Source organism: Corvus cornix, chromosome 1A, assembly GCF_000738735.6.
Source record: "Corvus cornix cornix isolate S_Up_H32 chromosome 1A, ASM73873v5, whole genome shotgun sequence".
NCBI lineage: Eukaryota > Metazoa > Chordata > Aves > Passeriformes > Corvidae > Corvus > Corvus cornix.
Window position 1 is genome coordinate 71,507,117 of NC_047057.1, and position 16,290 is coordinate 71,523,406.

General features: G+C 46.1%; 1 protein-coding gene across 1 annotated transcript; it reads right to left on the reverse strand.

Moving 5' to 3' along the window:
* Nucleotides 1-1,455: 1,455 nt before the first annotated feature.
* On the reverse strand, nt 1,456-15,263 carry USP18 (ubiquitin specific peptidase 18). Its single transcript, XM_010404156.4, has 11 exons — nt 15,116-15,263; nt 12,104-12,299; nt 11,357-11,453; nt 9,990-10,135; nt 8,361-8,440; nt 7,433-7,579; nt 6,511-6,606; nt 5,343-5,513; nt 4,486-4,617; nt 4,028-4,077; nt 1,456-3,503 (listed from the first exon to the last, which is right to left on the reverse strand). Exons 2-11 carry the CDS (start codon nt 12,270-12,272, stop codon nt 3,455-3,457), a joined length of 1,137 nt encoding a protein of 378 aa, XP_010402458.1. The 5' UTR covers nt 12,273-12,299; nt 15,116-15,263; the 3' UTR covers nt 1,456-3,454.
* Between the last annotated feature and the right edge of the window lie 1,027 nt (nt 15,264-16,290).

The following is a 16,290-nucleotide window of genomic DNA, read 5'->3' on the forward strand; positions in this document are numbered from 1 at the left end:
GGTTTTTGGATACCCCATGGTCTGCTTGTCTGCAGGAAAAGTGGTATCTGGGGAGTTGGCACATGCCCCAAGAACCATTTCTCCTCTCACCTGTCCTGAACACATCACCAGAAGGCACCACAAAGCTGTTTGTCTCAGGAGGAAGCATAAACCTGTCCACAGGAGGAATCACTGTTAAAAAAATTCCCAATACAGCTTCATCTGCATCAGGCACCCAGGTTTTTATATTTCTATATTTTTATATATATATATATATATATATATATATACATACATATATATATACACATATTTGATCTCAAGGCTCCCCATGGCTTTTCCTCTCAGACACTGTATGATGAGTGGTCACCCAGTTCGGAAGAACCCTTTTAATTTTATTTCTGAGGTAAAAAAGACCAGGCCTGTTGGCCTGAATTCTGCAATGAAAGCAGGGTTTAACCAGCAGTTGTAGTGCCCACGGCTGCTGCGTGGATATTTCATTCCCTTGCATGGTTTTTCTCCTTATTTGTGACAAAAGGAGAGATCTTTGATGACTCTCTGAATCATTGTCGCATCCCTGTCCTTCACTGATTTTGTAAATTACATATTGACATTTTAGCAATTATACCTCTGTGAGACATGCATTATATGTATTTATTTCTTTTTTCTGGTTTTCTGTGTGGTTCTTGAAGGTGGGGAATATAATGAATCTGAGGAAGAGTCTGGCAGAGATGAAGCAGAGAATGTGTAATTTGCTACTGCATGGTAATCCTAAACCAAACAAAAAAAAGGGAAACAAGGACTTACCAGGATCTACTATAATCTCTCCACACACAACCCCTTGGCTTTATCTGGCTTTACAAGGCCCTTGCTATTGGTGCTGGGCTTCATTTGCACAGTGACTCAAACATAGGACAAATAATGCCCACTCCTTCCTGGTGGTTCTTTGGTAGAAAAGTGGTTTTGGCAGAAACACCGGGAGCTGTTTTATGCCAGCAGCCCCAGCTGAGGACTCCACGTGCCCACCACGCTCCGTGTTATGCCCATTCAGCAGCACACCAGCCCTGAACCCCGGGCTCCAGGCTGGAAGGGGGCTCCTCAGATGAAAGCAACTCCTGGGCACTTTATCCAGCACAAGGCTGAGCGTTGCTGTGGCCACAGAGGCAGCCAAGGTGACTTTTTGCAAAAGCAGCTCAGGTCGGGCAGTTTTTAAACCCGAGTTTGCTCACCCCACCCTGCTCTCCCCATGGCCCATCTGCACGTGGAAGCAAACCTGAAAACAAACTCATTGTGCCTCCAGCACAAGGGTGAAGTGTCCAGGTTTAGCTGGTTTGCCTTGGCTCTTGGAGCTAAGCACCGGCAGCAGCTCTACCCTGAACTCCTGATGCGAGCACACACCTCTGTGCACGTGGCCTGTAGCCTCCCAGCTGCATTCAGGGTGTTTAGGAAGACCAGATCAAGAATAAACCACAAGACTGATTTTCTAGGGAATGTATCCCATAATATTTTATTCAAAAAAACACTGATTACTTTTCACTGAAATTAAATGGTTTTTTTCACTGACTTGAAAGATTCTTAAATATGTCTCTGCAGTTGTTTCCTTGATGGGTCACATCACTGGAAGGTTATGACACATTTAAGGCATTTTTCATAAGTTTTTAAATTTCAAGTTATAGCTAATTAGAAATGTCAGTCTCTTATCCCAACAACTTCTCAGTTCCTGAAAGTTCCTGAAAGTGCAGCTTTTTTCAGCTCCTTCACAGAGGCGAAGTGTTGGAAAAGCAAACAGAAACTTGGTTTTCTTACTCACCCACTGCAAGATCCTTTAGAAAGAGTGCAATGCATTCCTGAAGGTGAACAGGCTGAGAATTCCTCATCCTGATGACAAATAATACACTGGGATTTTTTCACCCCAGAAAAAATAATACGAATACAGAGTTGAACAGAATAATGGACCTTGCTAATACAGCGAAATAAATACCTGCTACGCCATGAAGGAGTAATTTCACAGCTATGCTCCAAGATTTCTCAATTCACCTTCCACATATCAACAGAAAATGGACATGATTTGTGAACTTCATCATCACTACCGAAATAAAATTAAGTTATACACACAGAATATCTACATTAGTTTTATAATTGTATATAATTTCTATAATAACATTAATCTAATTCTGTAATTTCTCAGTCCCACAAAAACAGCACCTTTGTAAAGATACAGTCACGGAGTATATTAGGCTGTAGGTACTTCCAGATCTGTTTCTGGGATCCTCGATCCCTTCCCAGACTGTGGCACATCAAGAGTTAACACCATGAGTGCTTTAAAAGCCACACAAAATTTTTAACTTTCCTCACCACAGAGCCTTGTGATGAGCCTTTAGAACATTCTTGTTCCCACTGTCAGATATCACCAACCTTCCTTTCCAGCTCTCCTTACCTTTTCCCTCCAACTGTGTGGTCTTGCCTTGGCTGAACCAGCAGCACGGAGTGACAGGACTCTACAGGAGGTTTTAAAATTACTCAGTTTCTTTACAAAATTGTTTTCTTCAGAGCCTTTTTCTACCTGGGGGACATTTCCACTTCATGGGCAGAGAAGGAAAGGAGAGAGCAAGACAATTCCAGCTGGCAACCAGGTGAAGAATACTTAAGGAAAATCCCAAAAGTTCAAGCACATCAAGGCATCTCACTTCCCTTATCACCTGTGTATGGCCTGTGTTGTGCAAAATCACTAATTAGCTTCAGAATCTCTGCTGCTCTGAACATTTTCCTCTACAGGAAAGAAAATGCATCTAAACCCCTGATAAACCTGCTGAAATAATAATCACCTGCACAAATTTTTGCAAACTCATCTCGTAAATCAGAACTGCTCCAGTAGCTTCTGATTTAAAACACTTCTCTACACTGCCCGTGCAGTGATTCATTTCCAGGGAGGTTTTAAGGAGTGGGTGTCGTAAGAGTTCTGATCCTTCCTCCAGTTGTTTCTGGGGTGATTTTTTGGGTCTCCTGCTCAGCTTGCCAGCATCTAAATGGTGCTAAAAGGACAAAGGAAGTCTTGATCTCTTACTGGCTAGGTATGGTTGCCACAGCTCTCCAGTCATACCACGCACCTCCCTGGAACACCACACAGGCTTTCAGGCCAAACACCTCCCCTGGACTGGAACCCAGGCATCAGCATTAAGGAAAACGGTAAGGCAGCAGAGACAAGGACTAACTTCACCATCTTCTAAAGAGGAAATCACATAAATATAAAAAAAATACACAAAAGAAAAAGTTTCCGGCTGCAACAGTTCTTAGATCCTTTCTCTAGTTGAGTGTCTGCTGCTTCTTTCTTCATAGATGAATGTGAAGGCCGAGGTTGCTGAGTGCAGAATGTCTTTCTTGTTAAACACTTGTACGTGTCCACACTGGCACAGAGGTGCTGAGCTCCATGGACAATGCACAGCTTTCTGAGACATTCTGATACTCCTCCATGGGGCTACTGAGGATTCTTTTTCATATAAATCAAGAGATAGGCCGTTTCTCTCCTGTGCAGGCAAAGAAAAACCAAATCACAAGGTATGTTTGAAGATCTAGGTTGCAAGTAACATCCCAGGTTTGCTCCTGCTCAGCTTTCTGAGCTTTAGGTCAACTAAGCTGGTCCTCTCCAGTGTTCCCAAGATTCCCTGGCAGTGCTGTAGTTTATAGGAAGGATTATCTCCCTCCTATAAGCTCATTCTCGTATGATGCATCAGAACAAAAAGCACAGAGAAATCCTGACTGACACATCCAACTTCAGTCAGGATAGAGGAGGGTCCAAGGGGCAGTCCTAAGTAACAAGACCACTCCTGCAGCCCACTTTGTGACTGCTCAGCAACCCTGCAGGCTCCCAGGATAGGCATATGCAGTCCCACCAGAGTAACTGGGGCACAAGGATGCCTCTTCTCCTCTCCTGCATCCCCACTACACCCCAGGCAATATCCAGGCCAAAACATTTATCTTCCCTCTCTTTGCTACCCTCATTCCAAAGTCCAGAGCAGCATCAGGAAAGAACAGGGATATGTTTGCATACCAGTAGAGGCTGGCATGTCCATAGGTGCATTTAACATCATCCCACGATACCTAGAGAAGAAACACACACAAGAGATGGACACATTCTGATACCATCCAGCAGTTCTCAGAAGAGTGGTTTAAGTGGCACTTCAGGAATTAACACCTTTCAATAAATTGGTTTATTGCTTTTACTCTTTGAGGAAAAGCAGTTCCTCTTCTGAACATATACATTAAACAGGTGTAAGGTACATCAAGCAGGGTATTCAGCAAATGGCAAAGCAGAACCTGAGGCCTTGTTTGGTACAGAAGTGAGAGTCACTCTGCCCTCAGCCCAGAGCATCCTGTAGCAGAGATGCACAAAGCTCTGCAGCCTCAGTTTCCTTTCCTGGTTCTCCTTAGTTGGCAGCCAGTCAGACTGGATGAGACCTGGAGGAGCATCCAGAAAGGTACAAAAGAAACGTGGCTTGATGTGCTCACCTGGCAAACCTGAGAATCGTTGAAGCAATACCATTTACACTCTGTGAGGCTTCGAATGTAGGCACAGTAATGGCCACAGCTGCTTGATCCTGAATGGGCCACAACAGCAAAAAGCTCGTACTGCCAGGTAGCCTGCAGAGAGACACAAAGAGTAACTCTCAGTGCAGCAATTCTCATCTGCCATGGACTGTAGAGAAGCAGCAAGGGCGTGCATTTTGTAAAGAAAAAGGGGGAAAAAATCAGATTGGCCCTGAGTATCCTGCCTTTTTTGCTCTTACCCTCAGAGTTTTGCCTGTCAGCTATGGGCTGGCAGCCTCCCTGGAGACCAGAGGGCTGTGAAAAAGGCAACAGGACAACAAAGGAGCAGCAAAGAGGTTCACCACAGCCAACCTGCAGCGGTGACTTCTGTTGTTGCCACACTTCCCCTTGTTATTTCCCAGTAAGAGAAACAGACCCACAGTGGGGCAGATCCATCTCAGCTACTTGGCAAAGCTGTTGTGGCCGACAATACCCAACTCTGTGGCCAACAATACCAACAATACTGCATGGGAAATACCAGGAATAGAGTTCTTCTGTCTTAGACAGGTGAGATCTGCAAAGCCTGGCTTTTGTCCTTAAGGCAGGAAGTTCCAGTTTTGGTGCCTTTGGTTATTTAATCTGAGCACAGAACATTGACTGAAGCCGTTAAAACTATGGGATGTGAGACAACACCGGGCACAGGTAAAGTCTGAGACATAGATTTTTAAGACAGGCACTTAGAACTGAGACAAGGTGTGATCTCTTAAATTTTTATGAGACTGGAGCAGAGAGGAGAAAAAAATCTGCCCTTTTTGAACAGGGCCTTAGGAGTATCTCACCTTTTCACTGTCATCTGCTTGGCACTGATTTTCTGTCAAGACTTCATTGAAGTCAAGTTCTTGTGGGAATGGCAGGCAGTGACTTAGCTTGTGTGAGTGAGATGATCTTTCAAAGCAGAAGCGCTTCAGGTGCAAGGTCAGAGTCTGTGGCAGACGGACGAGCTTCATGCTCTGTAAAGCAATAAATAACACCATTGAAAACTAGGGAACAAACGCTGGGGAGGCGGGGTGGAAACAGCCATTGCCACCCAGTGCATGTAGAATGGAGAGCAGTCAGTGCTCCGGTGAATATTTGCCAGTTCCATGGGACAGCAGATGCCAAACCTTTGTAGCCCGTCTGCACACAAGGCACACCCACGTAACAGAGCTGTGATAACCAAGGTTTTCAGCTTTAGTGTGATCAGCACCCAGCCTTGGGTGCCTCAAGGGCTGCTTCATTTCTCACGTGCTTTCCTAGCCCCAGGTTGGTAGCACTAGGAAGGTGAGGAGAGACAAATCAACTTCCTGTGACATGTGACCACAGAAGGCTGACAGCTCCTTCCTTCCAGCACTGCCTTTGTTGGGATCATGCCGCTGCCACCAAGACACGTGGATGCCTTGTGGCCTCAGAGGCAGCCCAACAGTGACAATGCTGTGGAAAGTCCCCTCCAAGCCTTGGGCTGAGGCAGCCTCCCTCACACACCACTCCCTTTAATGCACCCGCTCTCCATGAAACAGCCAATACATCATCTGGCAGAGACTCATACTGTAAGAACTGGGGAGAGCAGGGAAGAAAGGAAATCACAGTATCCTACCTTTATGTGTATGACCAGCTCCAGTGACATATCCTTATCTACCTCTGGAGCTACACAGCAGTGCAAAGGCCCACAGTGGGCACACAACATAAACTAACAGCAGCTTTTCTGCTGGCACAGAAATGCTACATCCCTCACTGACTTCTATTAAAACCCTTGAAAGTATTGTTTTGTGGCAAGAGCTACATCTACAACAGGGAACTTCCTAACAGGAGGAAAGATGCCTGTGGTTTATATCTCACTGACACTGCTCTGCTGACAAATCTGAGGTGCTGGTCTCCTCTTCAATTGATATGGTTGAGTCCTTTCCCCACCCTCCCCAGTCCTAAAGGGAGTTTTGGGTGTGAGACATGGGGAAATAATTCTCCAATTACCTGCAGAAAAGTTGTTTTCCTCCCACACTGTTGACAGAAACACATGTTTTGACCAGTCAGCTCTTCTGGATGGAAGAAGTATTGCAGAGACTCCTCCTAAGAAGACAGAGGAGATTTCTTTCAACTGAATTCCTTCGAGCTGGATTTTTATTTCTATGTTATTTCAGAGGGTCCAAGAAAACAGCAAAGCTACAGAAGGTGTGTTTTATTCAAAGGACAAAAGACTGCCTAGCAGCCTGAAAAAAATAGGTACCTCATTTCTCCTAGCTGCTGCTGTGATTGCATTAGTTGGGGGAAAAAAAAAAGCACCACATATTCCACAGAGAAGGTGTTGATGTGTGTCTTTTATACCTACTTCAAAGCCTTAGAGGTTTTCAGAGAAGCTCTTTAATGCTGAACCATTGTAAAGTGGTCAGAGAATCAATAAGGTCCGGTGGTCCACTGGCATTTGAAAAATCCACTGTATCCAGCAGCACACACACGGGCCACCAGCACTGCTGCATCTGGATGTCCACAGCAGCACTGACTCCACAGTGACAGGACACTGGGCAAACACAGGGATGCTGAGCTACCTAGGGCACCTCTCTGTGGTACCTGAGGACTCCCAGGTGCACATCACTGTGTAGTTTGAGTCTTTGAGTCTGTTACAGAGTATTTAATCAGCACTCTTTTTAGAAAAGCTCTTCACAGCCTTTATTTTTCAGTCCCCAAAGCAAGCACGTTTTTTGCGAGCTTTAAAGCTCCTCCAAACAAAGAAGAAATGTGAATGAGAAAAGACCACCTCGAAGTCCCAGACACTCTACAGAGACTCTTGTAAGGATTCTTGGTAAGACCCAGAAGACACCACTACTGCAAGAGAAGGCTCCCACAGTGAACAGAAGGGAATCATCTCCTAAGGAAACAGTGCTGCTGCTAAACTTACCAGAGTCTTCAGCTTGTGAGAATTGGCATCCAACACTGGGAGTGGAAGGGTTAACATGGTGCTGTTGCTCTTTACTTCAAAAGAGCATTTCTGACAGGCCAGATGCTCCTGTATGCAGATTGTGTACAAATCCCTCAGCTCTTCAACCTGGAGGCGTGAAAATAAAGGCCAAAACAAGGTTTATGAAGAAGACAACTGAACTGTTTCCCTATGGGTGGGGAAGCCCACGTGGTCACACATTTCAAACAAGGTTATTGCTTCAAGGCTGGAACCAAGATGTGACAGTGACTTATGTGGACAGGGTACTTCCCACAATTTAAAGGAGAACAACTCCTTCCCCTAGTTCCCTAACAGAAGGGAAAGACACAGCCTGTAAGATCAGACAGTTAAATATCTGCTTTGATGCAGAATTGTTCTTTTTTGCTTGAAACTGCAACAGAAGCCTGTCTTCTGTATTAATAAAACTATGACAGCCAGTCAGGGAAGAGTCACTTTTCTCTTCCCAGTCCCATGGGAGGAGCTGTTGTATACATAATGTACTATCAGTGGCTAATTATAATGAAGTGCACGTGGCTGATTTCAAAGAATGGAAAAGCTGTGTCAAGATACACCAAATTACAGAAATTTGGGGGAAAAAAAAGAAATTACATATAACTAAATACAGTGCTGCAAAAAGATCAGTCTTCTGGTTATTAATCAGCTCTCCGACTAGAATGGAGACTGGCATGCCCTGAAAGTAGGATGAGCAAAACTTAACTGTGATTCAAAATACCGAAGCTTATGAAACAAAGATTCTCTGTCTCATTTGAAAGATGCAATGAGAGAGGGGATAATTTTTAAAATTTAACTTAGGTCAATTGCCAGTGGATGGGATCCTGCAAGGAGCAGAGAAAACTACACATGATAAGGGCCAAGGGTTCATCCTTACCAGCTCTGGCTTTTTCATCTGCTTCTTTAACAAGTTCCAGAGAGTCAGAAAGAGCTGAGCAGCATCATGCTGCACAAACACTGCACAAACAGAAAACACAACCTCAATCAGTATCATGAACAGCACCGAACACAGATTTCCCACAAATGGCAAAGGGAAATTTGTTGTCCCCCATTAGATCCAGTCTCTTGTTCCTGCAGACAGAGCTTAGACTGGGCACAAGCTGCAATTTCTCCATTGTGACCTGAGCAGGCAGTGGGAAAAGACAGGAGGGTTTGTACCACCCAGTGCAAAAGTCGTGTCCTTGTCACCAGATGTAGGGACAAGAGGATACTCAGTACCCACCAGAGGAGGGCTCAGATGGCTCTCTGAGTTGAGGGTTATATTTCATAGCATCATAGAATGGTTTGGGTTGGAAGGAGCCTTAAAGATCATCTGGTTCCACTCCCCCCACCCCGGGCAAAACCACCTTCCTCTAGACCAGCAAACACCTTTCAACCTGGCCTTGAACACTTGCAGGGATGCAGCATCCACAGCTTCCCTGGGCATCCTGTGTCAGTGTCTCACCACTCCCACAGTAAAAAATTTCTTCCCAATACTGAATCTAAACCTGCTCTCAGTTTCAAGCCATAACGCCTTGTCTTATCACCTTTATGTCACATGTCCTATCATGCCCTTGGGAACAGTCCCTTTTGAATCCTCCTTAGAAACAATACAGGGAAGATTCTTTATTACTCCACACACCTGTTTCCCTCATCCCCTCATGCCCCATGAAGGATTAAACTAGTCCTGAGCGCTGAGATAAAAGTGACAGGAGGGCCTATCCATATGTCTCACACACCAGATAGTATAAACCCCTTGATCCTTATCTCTCTTTAACTGGAAGAGAGATGGCTGACTGCAAAGCCACTCAGAGTCAGGGGAAAAATGATGCAAGCAGGGATATTGAGCTTATCTTGTGCTCCTCTTTCATAAAGGTCAGGGCACCTCCCCTTTCAGTGCTCTCCTGTTTGGGCTTTTATATTATAAAGATAAGGGGATTTGGTTATACCCTGTGTATTTGTACACATAGACAGACTCTTGGCATCCCATTGTCACTGGCCACCCACGCATTAAAAAGCTCACTCCTTTAGAACTTTGACCATTTGGGAGATTTAGCCTGAAAATTCTTCTCTCTGTCCTTATAAGAAGGAGCAAGAAGGGGATCTGTGCGAACTCGTTCTCTTTTCCACACTATCCCTTTCTTCCAGTAAGTAACAGCAGCTATTTCACTATCATGATGCCAGTACAGCAAGACAAATCACACAGTGAACTGGCCTCTCTGCCCTGCACAGCCCTTTCCTCCTGGCCAGTATCCATAGCTGGATCTTCTAGCAGTCTGATAGTCTTCCCACCCTTTGGACATCAGCAAATACATCCAGGGTTTTTCTCCTCTCTTCCCAAGTAAGACACAGCATTGCACTCACAGCTGGGAGGCAGCTACAAAGAGCACTGTGTCTCTGTGCACCTAACTCCTGACATTTCTGAATTCCTGAAGGAGATGTTGGAGTCTGCACTGCTTGTAAGTGCTGGATGATGAGCACCCTGGTCTGCAGACAGAGGTGGGCACGAGGCAGCGCCACTACTTACATTTCACCCTGTGCAGTGAAAGGCAGCAAGCCAGGTCTGTGGGACTAACAGCTTTGCACTTGCCATGCTGCATCTTCTCCAAGAGCAGGAGCATTTGGTATGGAACACTGTTCTTCCTCTGCACATGAGATGACGGCACTGCAATCCTGAAAGGGGAAGAAGCAACACCAGTGGTAATCAGGCTGTACAATGGAGAAATACCAGACATCACACCTGAAGGAGCCCAGGTCAGTAGCAGAGGCAGCAGCTCAAGGGGAATCAGAATGGGTACATTTTCAGCAAAAGAAGGAAAAAGGGGAAGCAGTCACCTGCACTAGCTTGTCCCACAGTGCAGGCTGACAGTTCTAAAGTAAAAGGCCAAAATTTTAAGTTGGTTTGTTCCTGAATAAGGGACAGGCCAAGTGGGACCTCAAGTGCTTTCTGGCCTCTAGAAACAACATAAGTTACAGACAATTTCAGAGCTTTTCTTGCCTCCCACCCATTGATGTTCTCATTCTCAACATGCCCTCAAAATTTCATGGGCATATATATCATAATGCTTGTATTTCAACTACATGCCAACAAAACCTTTTAATTCTCCGTGAATTTATTGTAGCCCACAGGTTTTTCTAAGTCTTTCTTCAAATAAGCATGGTAACCTACAGTCTACATTATTTAGCTTTGCCCAGTTATGACACTTCTCATCTCTGCACGTCTGTAATTTGTCTTCTTTCTCCTCTGCACCGTAGTGAGCACATAAGAAAGGACTGAATAGGAATGATCCACTTAGATGATTAAAGCTGCAGTGAACTGAGTAAATTGAAAACAAATCAAACCAGTTATTAGTGTGGTCGGTAGGGAGACGGAAGCCCAAAACCTCCTCAAAAGCATGCAGAGACAACAGCCAGGCAAAACAAAGTAATGCTATGTATTCATGATCTGCAACACCACTCTTCTCTATCAGGGGCTAGCCAGGGCAAACAGGGCCCAGAGGCCAGGGATTGCAGTAGGTTTATGTTTACATGCTTAAAGTGACAAAATTAATAGTGGATATGGCTACATGTGACACATCCTTTATTTTAACGGCCTCTGAGTAAACCTGGAATAGAATTACATCCTGTTATGGAAAAGAGAGATACAAGCCAGAAAGACCCAGTTCAGGATGTGAACCAGAGATGACTAACAAGGCAGAACACTGCAACTTCTCCCTTTGCAGGGCCTAGTCTGTAGATGACAGACACAACAAGGCAGAGACCTCGCTGAGGGAACAAAAGCATCCCCATAGCACCTCGGTGATGCAAGCCTTCAAGGGCACATCCCATATGAAAAAGGAGTGGAGACAACACAGCAACGACAGAAATATCTCCGGTAGCTCAAACAGGTGGTACCTTCGGAGTATCCCTGTGAAGCGTATGTTCATGAGGAACACTTGGAGCAGAGAGTTCAGACAGCAGCTCAGTCCAAGGTTGTACAGTCCAATAGCTTCTGTAGGGTAGAAAAAGAGGAAGTGAGGCCTGGGGATAGGTACAAGAAAAGAAAGTGGAAATTATTTGAAAGTGGCAAACTCTTCTTGCGCATATTCAGGCATTCAGTGGATAGGCCCAGCACCTTGGTCAGAGCTGGAAACGTGTTCAATCTATTCTTCCGTTGCTCAAGCAAGTAACATTGGGTTTTGTTTGGCAACTGACAGGAAAATCCAAGTAAGCCTGGCTAATGATGCTCAGATTTCTCCCAGTTCCTCTATCTTCAGTCCTCTCATAACACACCTAAACATAAAATAGAACAACAAGAGGCAAAGGTCGCCTGTATGAGGGGAATAACTAGGTCCTAGTCCATAGCTTAGCAAATCCAGCACTGCTGGCTGTGTTTGGAAAGAGACAGAGCCAGCAGCTAGGCCTTTTCAGCTGCAATGGCCAATTTATGGAGCTAAATAGGGAAAAAGCTCTGAGATCTCCATGTAATCCATTCTCAAAAAACTCAACATGGTTACTTGGCAAGGCAAAATGAGAATCATCTGCATATTTCTCAGTGAAGACATAAGGAGTAGGAGAAAATAAAGCCTATGGACAGAGAATGGAACAGCAGGCATTAGAAATAGAAAATATGAGAGCAAAGAATAGGCAAAACATTATTACCATTTTTTAAGTCTGCCACACCAAAGACAGACATCAGCCTCTGGTTTTTGGCCTTCGCCTCTTTGGTTTCCTCTTCATTATTTCGTACTTCGGTTTCTGCCTCCATGGTCTCGCTTAATGCCAGCTCTGGTTTCTTGCTTCTTTCTTGACGCCCACTTCTTTGTCCCATCAACAATATTGTTCAAAGACAGAAGGACTGCAGAGAGACACAGAAAGATCAGAAAGAGTGGGAGCATCCCAAAACACAGGACTTGTCCACAACATTTTCATTATGAAAAAGGTGAAATCATAAAATCATTGAATGGTTTGGGTTGGAAAGGAACTTTAAAGATTATCTAGTTCCAACCCCTCGTGCCATGGGCAGGGATGCCACCCACTAGATCAGGTTGCTGAGGGGCCCATCCAGCCCAGCCTGGAATATCAATAAAGTCAGTAAGATTACTGTAACAGCATTTGGGATATTTGAATTAACATGAGTGTTGAGGCATGTGGGCTATTGCTAAGGGAACTGAAAGGGAATCTGATGACAATTGCTCATCCTGTCTTCCTCTTGTGGCTAAATAAATAAATGAGCCTTCAGTTCCACAGAAACAGCTCCATCTAGCCACGGAACTCCACGTATCCCTGTTTGAAAAGATTTGGTAAATAAGATGATTAAAATTGCCCAAAAGGCAGATGTTGCAAAACTCCTCTGTTTAGAAAAAGAAATGTTTTATCACACAAAGTAGCCCAAGTATTCAAAAGGCCAAGTTTCACCTTCTCTCCTGACCAGATAAGCACGTTTAGTTTCTGTACTGGGCTCCCCAGCATTGGTTTTAAGCGCCTGAGTCACAGCATTACTGTGACACTTTGGACTGTAATTTTGAAAGACGTTCAAGCACCAACATATCCGTTTCTTTTTCTGTTCCTTCAAGTGATCACAGGCAAAGTAACTGTTTGTGGAAGAGAACCATTATAATGCCTTGATTTTAAAGGAAGGATTTAACAGACCATTATTCTGACAGTCTCCTGTGACTCAGCTACTAAAGCAAAACAAAAATACATGGACAAAACAATATAGTAAAAGTTCAAATGCAAAAATGAAACTTTCTAACAGCCCACTGCCAACATGCAGACAGAATCAGAAAAAAGCAGATATTCACGGGGAAGGGGGGAAGACCAAAATAAATGCTCAGAAATTATTATCCTACAAACATTAAACAGCACGTAAAATCAGCCTAAGGCCAAGCACTGAAAGAATGAAGAAAAGCTACTAAGAAAGGAAAATAAGCAAAATCCTCATTCTGCCTTTCATAAAAAAGAAAACCTTTGCTTTAAAAGCATGTTTTTGGGTTAACTGTGCCTAATAGTGTCAAATATCAAAGTTACTCAAGATTTGGGCAGAGAAGCTAGAAATGGATTTTTTTCCCCGATTATTACCTTTAAGCTTAAGTATACTTACTCCCAACTGTACTTTTGATTGTTTACTGCTGAAGATTACTTTTGCTCTCTAAGTGTCACACACTAAGAGTCACTAAATATTGTCAAATTTGCTGAGAAGTTTTATTCAGGGGGGAAAAAAAAAAAATCAACTCTGACATTCAAAGACAGATTCAAGAACGTGACTTTTTATACCCAAGCCCGGTGATTAGAACAGCTACACAGAAAAAAAGAAATTTCATCTGATTTCGCCCTTGCCGAAACAGAGCCTGAACACACGCTGCCTGTTTTCCTGGAAATGATTTAACGACGCATTCAGGTTTCTGTAAGCTGAGCTGGAATGGGAGCCCATCTCGGGCGGGTGGGTTTAGCTGGTGTAGTATCAGCCAGAAGGTAAGGGATGCTCACAGGCAGTGGGGATGTGGAAAGAGACAGAAAGGAGAGGGACAGGCAGCACAGAGGTAGCTGAACAACAGCTGGGGATGTACTGGGGATAAAGCAAACCTGCAAGACGCATGTTTTGTCAGGAAAGGGAGGATTAAAGACCAAGCACAGGGCTAAATGGCTTTGGGTGACTTGAGGGAAAGGTAGAAAGATCTTAGGGATCTTAGGGCAGGAAGGTGCAGTGGGATACAGGAGGATTTGTGTCTCTGGTTCTATGAAATTCTCTCCCAGTCACCCCTATCAGGAATCCTGCTGTGGGACCAGGGACACAAACAGAACTTCCCAACCCTTGGAACCGCCTCGTTTTAGCTATCAGAAATACAGCCTTCCTAAGATTTGCACTTGACCTCCTTTTCCCTGCACAAGTATATAAAACAACTGGTGAGTGAGCCGAGGAAGTGGGGAGCAGGCTCTCCTCCTACCCCTATTTCTACTCTCTCCCTGGAGAAGCAGCATCTTGGTTTCATGTCAGGGGTAGGACTCGGTACCTCAGCGCACGTGGCTTGGCCAAGCCAAGCGGCTGCACCAGCACTGGGCAGAGAACAGAGAGCAGTGATACCCTCCTCGTACCCTCCACCCCATAATCATCTACCCTCACCCTCCCTCAGCCAGCCCAGCATCTCCCCTTTCACCCTGGCCTGTTCCACTCTCCATCTGCCCTCCCAAGACACTGGCTTCTCATGACAAACCCCCAGCTGCCTCTTCACACCCCACGAGGATGGCTCCCACCTCTGGCACTTGTCGTCCCTTCCCTGTCAGCTCCTTTCCCGTCACGGGAATCTTGGGGTGCAGATGGTGCTAGGGCAGGCTGTGGGCTGCATAGGGAGGCCAGGATGGGGCTCTGAGCAGTCTATTCTAGTGGAAGGTGTCCCTGGCCTCAGCAGGGGGGTTGGAACTAGATCCCCCTGAGGTGCTCCATGAAGGGCTCCAGAAGGGATTCAGTGTCACGACCCACCCTTAAAAGAAGGAAGGGAAGGAAGCACCTGAGAGCGCATCACCTCCACACTTCTCTGGGATGCAACTGAAAGGAGACTTCCCCCTCAGCTGCTAACCTACTCTCCGTTATTTCCCTCTCTTTCTATTTCCTTCTCTCCTGACACACTGCCCCTCTGGCATCCGATCTCACAAACCAGCAAAAAGGCTTCTTACCAATTCCCGCAGGACCAGCAGCGCTTCGAGCTGGAGCTCACAGCGCAGCTGCTGACAGGGGGCAGCGGGGGCTCGCACACCACATCTGCCCGCGCCGGAGCGGTGCGGAGAAGCCGCGGGCAGCGGGAGGGCAGCGGGACTCGGGAGAGCGGCGGGCGGAGCGGGGCGGGCCCCGCCGCGTCAGGCAGAGGCAGGGCCCGCCCCGCCGCGCAGTTTTCATTTCCCGCTCGGCCGGGAGCAGCCACAGAAAGTGAAACTCGGAGCCGCCCTGTGCCGCCTCATCCCGGCACGCAGCCGGCTGGGAGAAACCCTTAACACAGCTCGCTTTGCGTGGGGGAGGCACTCTGGGGATGAAGCGTCCCCGCACAGCTCATCCGGCAGCACGGGTGAGGACAGCAGGTACTGCCAGCCCTGCGTTCGGCACCGCTGGGCCGTGGGAAGGAGACAGCACACAGGAGGCTTTCAGAGGGGCTGGCTGGAGCTCATCAGAGCTTTCCCTGGGGAGAGGTCCCAGTTGCACACCCTCTGGGCAGGTAGTGGGGAACGTGCTCGCACTGCCTGGCTCTGTCTGTCACAGGCAGCACAACTCGTCAGTTCTCAGCAGTCCGAGGTCTTCAGCCGGGACAGTGGAAACTGCCCTGAATCGTCACAGGGAGCGGTGTGGACATCTGTAGGGACTTGTGAGCAGAAGGGCACAGATGACTCAGCGTCTTGGCTGTGACTGAGGCAGAGGCTCTCAGCAATAGTTTAAATTTAGTGATGGTCCCTTCCTATTGCTGGCTTGTATGGCCACTGCCTGATAGAAGGGAGAGAGATGAACAGCTAAGCCATAAATTGCCGAGAGACAATGAAACAAAGTGTAAAAGGACACTGAAGGTTAGATAGGAACTAGATCTGCCAGGTGGAAGTTAGTGAAGCAGCGTGCAGCTGAAACAGCTTTTGGTAATGACCCCTGTGAGAGCCTGGGGCGCTCAGGAGGAGTGTTAAGGGTATTTTAAGCTTTGCCTGCGGAACTCAGTCGCGACACGCCACTTCCAAGGCAGGCAGCAGGCAGAAGTGTGAGCCCAGAAAATGGGCTCAGGTGAAGGGATGGCTAAAAGTGAAAGGCGCAGTGTTTGGGTGCCCAAACGCACTGCCTGCCGAGCTCACGGTGTAGTGTCCCTTTGACAAAAGCT